Source organism: Plasmodium coatneyi, chromosome 3 (assembly GCF_001680005.1).
Source record: "Plasmodium coatneyi strain Hackeri chromosome 3, complete sequence".
Taxonomy (NCBI): domain Eukaryota; phylum Apicomplexa; class Aconoidasida; order Haemosporida; family Plasmodiidae; genus Plasmodium; species Plasmodium coatneyi.
In genome coordinates, this window is record NC_033558.1 from 479,144 (window position 1) to 490,463 (window position 11,320).

An 11,320-nucleotide genomic window follows, 5' to 3' on the forward strand; every position below is an offset into this window, starting at 1 on the left:
TGATCCCACTACAGTACGTTCTACTACATACACAGGACATTCTACCAGGAATCGAGGAGCAAATAATGCACCGGGTCCTCATCAGAATATAAGTTACGGTAGCATGTAATATTAAATATATCCCCGCCGGAAGAACATAAATGACACTGAAATTTATGCTGTGTAAAGGGCGGAATGGAATTTCCATTTTTTTCACCCCTTTCTTTTTTGCCTCATTTTTTTCTGTTTTTCCCTTTGTTTTCTTCTGCTTCTTTTTTTTCGCTTCATTTGTATGTTTAAATAACTGCATGAAGAGAAGGAGGTACTCTGCGCACGGGGCGCGCAAAAAGCAAAAAGGTGCTGACCTCCTTTTCAAAAAGGTATTCATGTATTTTAAAAAACAAGCAAAAAAAATTTATGAAGTTAAAAAATTTTATAACAGAATGAATAAGAATTTTTTAATCTGCAATAAGAAAGGAATTTCCTCAAACAAATCAAAATAGAGTGGGAAGAAAATTATTTTTTTTCTTCCGCATATATTAATTACACATGAACATAAACAATTTAATGGAAAACAAAAAAAAAAGAAAAAAAAGAAAAATATATCTACTACACCCGAAAACCGGAATCTGAACTTGGAACCTGTTCCTTGGGATCATCAACCATAGGACGTGGTTTCTTAGGAACATTTTCTTCTTTTATTAACTGTGATCCCATAAATTCTTGAACCAAAATTTCAAAAAAGTCTTCCTGTACCAGTTTGGTGTTCCCCTTTTGACATTCGTTTAAGACTTCTAAATGAATATCAATAATCATGCGGCGACGTACACGACGACGACGACCAGGAACCCATTCTTTCCTCCTTTTTATAGGCATAGAACGAGGTTTACGTTCCTTTACTAAGGTATATGCATGTGGACCACCGTCGTCCACATGGTCAACAATCTGCTGTTCTAAGGAGGGACCACGTATTTGAGGAACTCTTCTGTAACGTATTCTTGTTTTACGAAGCATTCCAAAGTACTAAAAAAAAAAAAAAAAAAAAAAGGGAAAAAAATTGTTTCTTTAATAGGGGTGTGAAATGCTTGTTCATACAACAGTAATTACTACATCAAACCCTAAAATGTGAAATCCTACACACACACAACCCTAAAATACGAAATCCTACACATATACCCTAAAATGCGAAATCCTACACACACATCCCTAAAATGCGAAATCCCACACAAACCCTCACTGATTCATTCACCTTTATTTTTATTTATTTTTTTTTTTTCTCTTCTTTTTTTCTTGTAATATGAATTTTTTTTTTTAATTTTTCCTTTTTTTTTTCTTTCTTCTTTTCTTCTAAGATTAAATTTTTTTTTTTTTTTTTTTCTAGAAAAAAAAAAATTTTTTCCTTTTTGTTTTCTTACCCGCCAGAGCAAGTAGCTCATAACGGAAATACCAAGCACGGCAGGAGCCAAAGGAACGTACGGAAGGAAGGGGTTGTCCTTCATGTCAATAAGTTTGGCAGCAGTAGGGGTGTCACTACTGGCACCCCCAGCACCTAGAGAACCTCCAGCAGCACCAGCTGCTTCTTCTTCGGTTTCAGTGTCTTCTGCTGCTGCAGGAAAAGAGTAAGTAGAAGGAGGATGGAAGGATGGTCTAACGATGGAAGTATTGGAAGGAGTAGGGAAGGGGAAGATTTTTTTTTTTTTTTTTAAATGTGATCTCAGGACCTATTATGGAAATAAAATATTAGGAATCTAAAGTGATGTGTACTCACACCAGGGGTGGACATGAGGGGTGCAAGCATGGTTGTTAGGGGTGGACATGGGGGGTGGTAGGTGGAAGGTTGTTAGGGGTGCACAATTGTTGAGGAACTGTTTGAATTTTTTTTCCCCTTACTTGGTTCTTCGTTCTTATCCTTCTCTTCCTCTTCTGCCTCTTCATCTTCTTCGTCCCCTTCGGTCCCTTCAGTGTGGGCCTGAGAAGGATTTTCTTCTCGTGGAGGATCTTCTTCTGAGGGCCGGTCTTCTTCTTCCTGAGAACGAACGTCCTCCTCAGGAACTTTCTTCTCAGGAACAACCTCCTTTGGTACTTCAGGAACTTTGGCAGGTGGTGGTTCCTCCTCGTTCTTCTCTTCCTTCCCATTCTCTTCCTCATCTACTCCAGTCACAACGTTCTGAAGAATTTCCTTAAAGGCTTCTAATTCCTTAGCACCATTGATTTTTTGATCAGGCACTTCCTCATCAAGGCGTGCAGGGCTTGGACCCTCAGGCGAGTTTTTGCACCATTTCTCCCTGGTTAATTTTTTCATCATAGTATGCAACGTACTTGTTTCAAATAGATCGTAGTACGGGTCATCTGGGTTATCCTTCTGTCCCGTATAAGCAATATTTAGTGCAGCATCATAAGCACATTTCGCATACTTCTCACTTGCATCAAATCCTTCCCTTACCTGTTGCACAGCGTTAAGGGCATGTTTTATAACTCCATCCGATACACAGAACCATTTCATATACCACATCCATATTTTTAATAAATCACATACAGGAATACCTTTTATGATCTTTTTACATGGCATCTGCTTCCCCTGCTTCTGTTCTTTTTTGTTTTTATATTGATTTCCAACAGCTGTCGTCAATATTATATTCTTTATCATAATTTCACAAAAATCTTTATACGTGCTCAGATCCACTTGATCACTATCTTTATAATCACAAACAGCTAACATGGCACTCAACTCGTCATACTGTGCCTTGTCTTCTTCAGACACTTTGTTCGAAAAATGTGCGAACCATCCCTCAATAGTAGCTGTAAAGAAGGAACATAGTAATGGATGTAAGGTTGTTAGGGTCGTGGTTGGTGGAAGGTTGTTAGGTGGTAGGATGGTAGGTGGGTTGTTAGGTGGAAGGAAGATTGTTACGGGTGATGGAATGAAGGTTGTTAGGTGGTAGGATGGTAGGTGGGTTGTTAGGGGCGGTGTTGTACTATTTAGCTTACGTAAATCACTTATAGTAGACATAGTATTCTTTATGCCCTTATTCCCCAGGAGCATTTCCTTCACTTTTTCGCGTAGATTTTCTTTCCCATTAATAGTGTAAGTAGCACATTCGTCCCACTGACATTGAACACAATTATTGACCTTATCTGCGCATGCATCTTCGTGAAGTTTCCCCTGGTTAGTAAAAGCTTGTTTAACAATGTCCCCCATGATAGGACACTTGTTATTTATTTCCTGAGCGTACAAATTTAACATGAGACAACCTATCGCCTGCTCAAATTGTTGATTCTGAACAGGGTTCTTATTTTCACTTGCTTCATACTTAATACCGTATATACCTTTCAATCCTTTAACAATGTTATTACATGCCGTCTTTTCGCTAGTAGTTAGTGTACGAGTTTTGTCCGTACTCTTCTCGCATAGTTTATCGTTTGTATTGTCCTCTTTGCCTAAGGCATCAGCCAATTTGCCGAGTACTTTTTGGATGTCGCCCTCAATTTGATCCTGCTCATACAAGAAAAGGAGAGAAGAAACATGTATTTTTTGTTCGTATGAACAAAGAAAATTTATTGTCCCCAGCCCCTTTGCTAACATGCAGAAGGTGCACAATTCCATGAGTTATGCTTAACTGCAGTGAAGAATATTGCTCCTTACCCAAGTTAACGTCCTATTTCCGTTATCTAACCATTTCTTCATTACATCATTTAAACGTGTCTGGAATTGAGTGGTGCAGTTGTTGCCTATATAGGGAAATAATGAAAGTCAAGGGAATAAGTTTTATTTACGTCCATGAGAGGGTGGTAGGTGGGTTCCCCTTCCACTGAATTCGAGAATTAAATCATGTTTACCATCCTTTGTACTTTGCCTACAGGACAATGGAAAAAAAGAGAGAGAATATACTTTTTTTTTCCTTTTTTTTCCTACCACTACTTTTTAAAGCATGTATACATTTGTGTGTGTGTACTCTTATATATATATACACATAAATAAATAACAGTAATCGTAACCATACGTGTCATCTGAAGCAAGCGTTACTGTCATTCCGTCGTGTGTGGGACCGATAGTTGCAAAAAAGTCTTTCCCAGTTCGAATACCTTCCCTAGTTTCATCGCTTATTCCATCTGCTGCACTACGTGCACGACGTGCACGAGGCGGACCACGTGCACCATGTTCCATTTCCTCCGCTACCTTCGTATGGTCTTGTTGTAATTTACTCTTCTCCTGTAGAGTCATTTTTTTTTTTTTTTTAACCACACTATTTATTCAATGAATGGAATTGTTACATACTAAATGGAAAATAGTATTTCACTAAGTATCTACATGTGTGTACAACAGAACGTACACATACATCCATTCTTTATCTCTTCCTTAAAACCTTCCTTTTTTACACCTTAAAATCTTCCTTCTCTTTTCTGTAAACCTTCCTTCTTTACACTTTTAAACCTTCCTTCTTTATACCTTAAACCTTTCTTCCTTAAACATTCCTTCCACCTACCACACCTAAGAACCTTCCACCTCTACACCCTAAACCTTTCTTCCTTACAACTTTACTTCTTCTTTTTTTACTACCTTAAATCTTCCTCCTTTACACCTTCCTTCTTCACTTAAATTTTCTTTTATTCCTTAAGCATTCTTTTTTTACACGTTCCTTCATTAAACCTTCCTTTTTTACACGTTTTCTTTAACCTTCTTTTTCTTCTTCCTTAACCTTCCTTCTTTACACCTTAAACCTTCTTTCTTTTTCTTTTTTTTTTTTTCTTCTTTTTTTTTAATACACCCTTCGGGTGTACCCCTCCCTAAAGGAAGTACCTTCCTTCCACCAACCACCCCAACAACCTTCCCTTCCTCCCTCCACCCTAAGAATCATCCTTCCACCCCATAACAATCTAACACCACCTTCCTTCTTTACACCTTCCACCCACATACTACCCCTGAATGCACCCCCCTACACACTTTCTTCCCCCTCTCTTTTCCTTTTTTTTTTTATTTTTTTCTTTTCTTCGTTTTTTGTTTTTTTCTTTTTTCCTTTTTTTTCTTCTTTTTTTCTTTTCATTTTTTTTTAATTTTTTTTATATTTTCTTCTCAAGAAAAAAGGGACGAACCTTTCCTTGACCCCAACATGAAAATCCGCACCCCTCTGCACACTTTCCTTCCTTCTTTTTTTTTTTTTTTTCTTCTTTTTATTTTATACACCCTTCTGGTGTACCCCTACCTAAAGGAAGTAACCTTCCTCCCTACCACAACAAAAAACAAACCTACCACGCCTAACAAAACCTTCCTTACACCCCAACAAACTAATACCCCTTCCTTCCACCCCTAACACCCAAATCTGCACCCCGCTGCACACCTTCCTCCGTTCCTTCCATTTTTTTTTTTTATTTTTTCCCTTCCTTCTCTAAAAGAAGTGGCCTTCCTTCTTCTCACCCCTAGCACTCCTTCTTAGGTGCACTCTTCTGCACACTTCTCTTAACAACCTTCAAACCTAACAATCCACCTGCCACTCCTAAGTGCACCCCTCTCCGCACATCCCCTAAACATACATCCTTCCTTCAACCATGCATACTTCCTTCAACACCTTCCATGTATGTGCACCCCCCTCCACATCTTCCTCCATCCTTTTTTTTTTTTTTTTTTTTTTTTTTTATTTTGTTCTTCTTTCTCCTTAAAGGAAGTGACCTTCATTCTTTTCACCCCTAACAACAACCTTCCTTCCACCTACCACCCTACTACCCCTAAGAGCCTTCCTTTCCACCTGCCACCCCTAACAACCTTCCTTCCACCGCCAACAACGTTCCTTCGGCCAACCATCCCTAAAAATCCTTCCTTCCACCCACCACCCCTAACACAACCTTCCTTCCACGAACCACAAGTCTAACAACTTTCCTTGAACCCACCTACCAACCACCCTAACAACACACCTACCACTACCCCTGCTACTTTCTACATGCAGTGGGATGCATTCTTTTCCCATTTAAAATGCATGTACAAAAAGTACAATATCCTATTTGTCCTTGTACATTTAGAATTAGAATCATATATTACATACCCATCTGCCTTGGGAAAAATTTTCCTTTTTATCGACTATTTTCTTGTCTAATTCATATGTGGTGTGCCTGCGGGAATGCAAGTAAAAGGTATGGGTAGTTCATGTGTTCCGAAGGAAGGATGATGATGATGATGAAAGAATATGTTGGTAATTTTTTTATTCCTTTTTCATTCAAACAATCAGTATCATCCGAACGATCACCCTTACAATCAACCTTATAATTAGTCGTACTTGTTGATTGGGATTTGGTTTGAGGGGGTCTTGTAGATTGGGTCTTTTACTTTGTTATTTTTGTTTTTTAATTTCTTCCTGTGTAAAACGTTTCTTCTATTTCATTCTCTCCCATTAGGCCTCTTATTTTTAGTATTCCCTTTTAAAAAAAAAAGAAAAGAAGAAAATACTCACACATTTCTTTTTTTTTTTCTTTTTTTTTTTCTTTTTTTTTTCTTTTTTTTTTTCTTTTTTTTTCCTTTTTTTTTTCTTTTTTTTTTCTTTTTTTTTTTATTTTTTTTTTCTTTTTTTTTTTCTTTTTTTTTTTATTTTTTTTTTTATTTTTTTTTTTCTTTTTTTTTTTATTTTCCTTTTCCTTTTCTTTATCACAAAGAAGACGTAATCCTTCCTCCATACAAATATGCTCTACATTTCTTTCTAAAAAGAAAAAAAAAAGAGGAACAATTAAGCATCTCTTTTTTTTCTTTCCTATTCTTCCTTTCTGAACACCTTTACGCCTTATTAACCTTACGGTTCCATCACTTTACAGCTTCTCTTTCTTACAGACAGTGTCCATTTGCACTTTATATATGAACTGCGCATCTAAAAGTTGTGTAACATAAGAAGGAGGCCGGCCTCCTTTGCGAACGCACTGCGAACCCACGTACAATTTGGTAGGAGCACTTTTTTCAAATGTTCCATAATTGGAATTAGGAAGAAAGAAAATTATTAAGGTAAGAAAAGTTATGGACTTAAGGAAAACATGAAAATAAAAGCTTGTAACAAAATAAATCAATATTTTAAATATACAGTATAAAAAATTTGCCAAACAAGTCAGAATAATGTGAGAATTTGTTTTTGCCTCATATTGACCACACATGAACATGTAAACACTTTCATATAAAACGAAAAAATAGAGAGAAAAAAAAAAGGAATGAGGGAAGAGTGCCATCCTGCCCTTATACAGTACCGGCTTTGAGGTTATTTATCGTTCCTCCAAAGGGGGACCCATTCATTCAATGTTACATTAAAATATGTTACATTCCAAATGTGACGTCACATATTCTGGTAACCTACCATCCCATGACCTGCCCCTGTATTATTATTTGTTCTTCCCTTCGTGCGTTGTCCTATGTAGGCGGTAGGACGATCGGTAGTAGAATTGTCTATTGTGGAACTTGTTTCCGAACTTCCTGTGAAGTCCACTGTGGACGTTTCTGTTAATGTGTCTACTTCGTGTCCAATTGTTCTTTTTCTTCTTGTGTTGCTTCTTCCTCTCCTTCCATTTCCAGAACTGTGGTTACCAAACCAAGAAGACCATGGCTTATACTGAAGGGAGGGAAGGTTGTTAGGTGGTTGGTGTTAGGTGGTTGGTGTTAGGTGGGTTGTTAGGTGGTTGGTGTTAGGTGGGTTGTTAGGTGGTTGGTGTTAGTTGGGTTGTTAGGTGGTTGGTGTTAGGTGGGTTGTTAGGTGGTTGGTGTTAGTTGGGTTGTTAGGTGGGTGGTAGGTGGAAGGAATGTGGTTAAATGATTGAATTTTTTTATTTTGAAATTCTTTAGATGCCTACTTTGTATAATAAGAAAGGGGCACCTATGGTTGCTAACGTACCAAAGATAGAAGAAAGGGCTGTGGTTGTTGTGGTGGAAGGAAGGTTGTTAGGGGTTCGTGTTTCTTGATCTGTTTGGGGACATGTCGTACTTCTCTCATCTGCAGTTTGTGATTCACATTTCAGCTGTAAGAATTCCACTATATCACAATATACTTTGTACTTGTCTTTGAATTCTTTATAATATGGATCATTACTAGTTGTTCCCTGTTCCTTCGTTGCACAATTTTGTTTTACGAACTTACATGCTGGAATAACTTTTTGGCGGTAGTCTTTCCACTCTGATCCGCAATGGGGTTCACTTTTCAGTAAATTTCCTTCTATGGTATTATAATCGTAAGAATATTCCAATATTGTTTTTCTATGTTGGAAATTTTCTCTGTCAAGGTTCTCAGAGCAAATAAGTTTACATCCCTGATCCTTATATTTATTCTTTATTGTTTCACAAAGTGTTTTCACATTGCTTGGGAAGTGAAGAGTATGTTCCACATTTGTAGATAGCATATCCCCTAACCGGTAATATAGGAAAAGCCAATATTCACTTCTGAACGTATATTCATTTTGTTTGTACATTTTGGACACGTAGCATACCGCCCCTGGGACTTTATCAATTAGACCCCCAGTTCCCGCACGTTGACTCACAATGCTCTTTATACTAGTCGCGATTGAATCATCGTCATCACAGGTAGTCCCCTGTATTTTGAACATATTGTAATATGTGTTGTTCGAAGGAAAACTCAGTGGAAATGTATCCTATATATATATAGTTGGCAAAGAAGGGATGGGAAGAGGAGGAAGGGAGAGTGTGGAATATATATTACATATGCGTAGACATATATATGTGTATTCCTTTCACACATTTTTTTTCTCATTTCATTTTACACATACACCACAATCACACCGCACCATGCATATATATATGTAGGGTGTTACATGTACATTATGCGCACATTGTGTAATTATCTATGTTGCATAAAAAGAAGAAGGAGAAAGGAAGAGGAGGGGGAACGAGGAAGGAATGGGGGAAGGAGCAAGGAAAGGAAGGAACAATACCTTCCCCTTTCCCTCACACTTATTCCTTCAATTCTTTTCCTTCAGTGTTGTTCCTTACCATTTCTGACATTGTTATTAGGTATTCTTCGTATATAGTAAATTTATATGTTATAAAAGGTTGTTTTAAAGGTTGTATTAGGAAGGTTGTGTTAGGAAGGTTGTGTTAAAAGGTTGTGTTAGGAAGGTTGTGTTAAAAGGTTGTGTTAAAAAGAGTTGTGTTAAAAGGTTTGTGTTAAAAGGTTGTGTTGTGTTGCTGCTGTTGTTCCTGTTCAAATATATACACTTCTCTCTGTATATATGTGGAATGTGAATTTTATATTAGAAGGCTGTTTATATATATGTATTCAGAAGAAGTTTGTAAAAATTTTACTTTTCTTTTAAAGATTACAGAAGTGTACACATTCCACTACTACACTATCTCATAATATACCTTAATTTTTAAACAATCACAATACACATTATATACACATATGTATGTGTGTCGAATTATTTTATATATATATAATTTAATCAAGTTAAAAATGAGGATCTAGGCAAGGAAGGAGGTAAAGGAAGTAAACAGGAAATGAACAAAATAGAAGGAAGGAACGAAGAAGGAAGGGGTGTGGAAGGAAGAGTGGGAGGGAGGAATTAGCATCTACCATACAATTTCCTTATACTAGTCACATACCCTTGTTGTGCTATTAATAATATATTTTTCACGTGACCGTTTAGAGCATGTATGTTATTACATTACACCCTATTCAGTTATTATGTATATATAGGAAGGGAGGGGTGTAATTTTCTTTTCTTTTAGCAGAAAATGTTAACACGAAGCATTGTTATTATTATTAATTTAAATTCCCCTATTATTGTTATTATTTAACAAAAAAAAAAAAAAACAAAATACATTAATATGGAAAAGATGTAATATATATGTCAAAAGAAATGTGAAAAAAAACTCAGGTAACCTGGTGTGCACATCTTCTGCATGTGAATAAGTTCTTTATGGTGCACTTATCATAGGAGGGGGAAAAAAATTCTAAAGGAGGAAGTTATTATTAGCGATTATAAGTAGAAAAAGAGGTGTACTACAAATATAAGTATTAGGATGTGTATACAATTCTTCCCTCCATTTGAAGAATGTATACACATATATATATATATCCCTTTCCGTAAAAGGTACTTTGTACAATTTTTTTTTTCCATGCCACATATATAGTTCATTTCATTCCATAAATTCGTATACCTCATTCGGTACTGATGAATCTGCATATTGATGAATATGTACACACTGAAAGAAGAGAGATGAATACTCTACATATATGAACTATACTACAACATGTACGTTAATAATTCTTAATTAACTGCTCCAAATAACAATAAAGCATGAACTACAATATCATATGATGAAAATTTTTTTTTCCCCAATTTAAAAAGTTCGGGGGAGGAGGGGTCGAGGGAGTTGCATTCTTATATATAGTTAATAACCAAAGCACATGTAAATAATAATGTAATGTTCTTCTAAGAACTATGCACAAGAACACACCATATAACCATTCCACAATAGAGTACAGCACAATAGTGTAGTGAGTAAATAAAGGAACGTGTGTAAAAAAAGTGTATCCAGCCTTCCTTCTTTTTTGCCTCTATTTTGTCATTCTAAGATATTTTTTTATATGTGTATGCATTATACATATATACCTCATATATACTTATATATATACATATGTAATGATTCTGATACGTATACGTACACATATGTATGTATGTGTAATGTGTGCTACCACTACTACTACTACTATTCGAAAAAAAATATAAGTGTAATATGTGTACGTATGGTTTTTCACACACAGAGAATAAAAAGTGCAAAAATTGCCAAAATTCCAACATTCATATTCATCCATATTTCATATTCATATTCCACATTCATCAATAATCATAGAACAAACAGGCAAAATTTTTGCATATAGTCCCCTCCCTTTTGAATATATATAGAAAAGTTTAATATAAATTCATTACATATAGAAGCACATATATATTAACCATGGCAAGACCACTGGATGTTAGTTCTTCTATTCAAAAATACATACTACAATATTATTCATATATATAAATATTTCCTGCATATAATATAATAAAACAACAAAAGGAGAATACATACATAGAAAAACTTACAACTTACACATTTTCACTTTTTTCCACCGAACAATATATATTCAGCCGTCCGATCATACAAGTTTCCCTTCATATAAAAAGTTCTATAAGCAATTCGATGAAAGCAACGAAACATGTGATAGTACGTGCCAAGCAGAAATAAATGATTATTCACTGGCAAGTAGGGGTCTCAGTAATGATAAGGGTTCAATTGAGAAAGCACTGGGCTCTATATACAAAGTATACGGAAATACTGGTAAACCATCCATCAGTGAGGCGCGCCATTTCCTATACTATTGGA

General features: G+C 36.0%; 1 protein-coding gene across 1 annotated transcript; it reads right to left on the reverse strand.

Annotated features, from left to right (window-relative positions):
• Positions 1-588: 588 nt before the first annotated feature.
• PCOAH_00004880 (SICA antigen) lies at positions 589-3,583 on the reverse strand (the record flags this gene model as incomplete). The annotated part of the gene is made up of 3 exons (XM_020057303.1): positions 589-1,002; positions 1,395-1,585; positions 1,870-3,583. 3 exons carry the CDS (start codon positions 3,581-3,583, stop codon positions 589-591), a joined length of 2,319 nt encoding a protein of 772 aa, XP_019912991.1.
• Between the last annotated feature and the right edge of the window lie 7,737 nt (positions 3,584-11,320).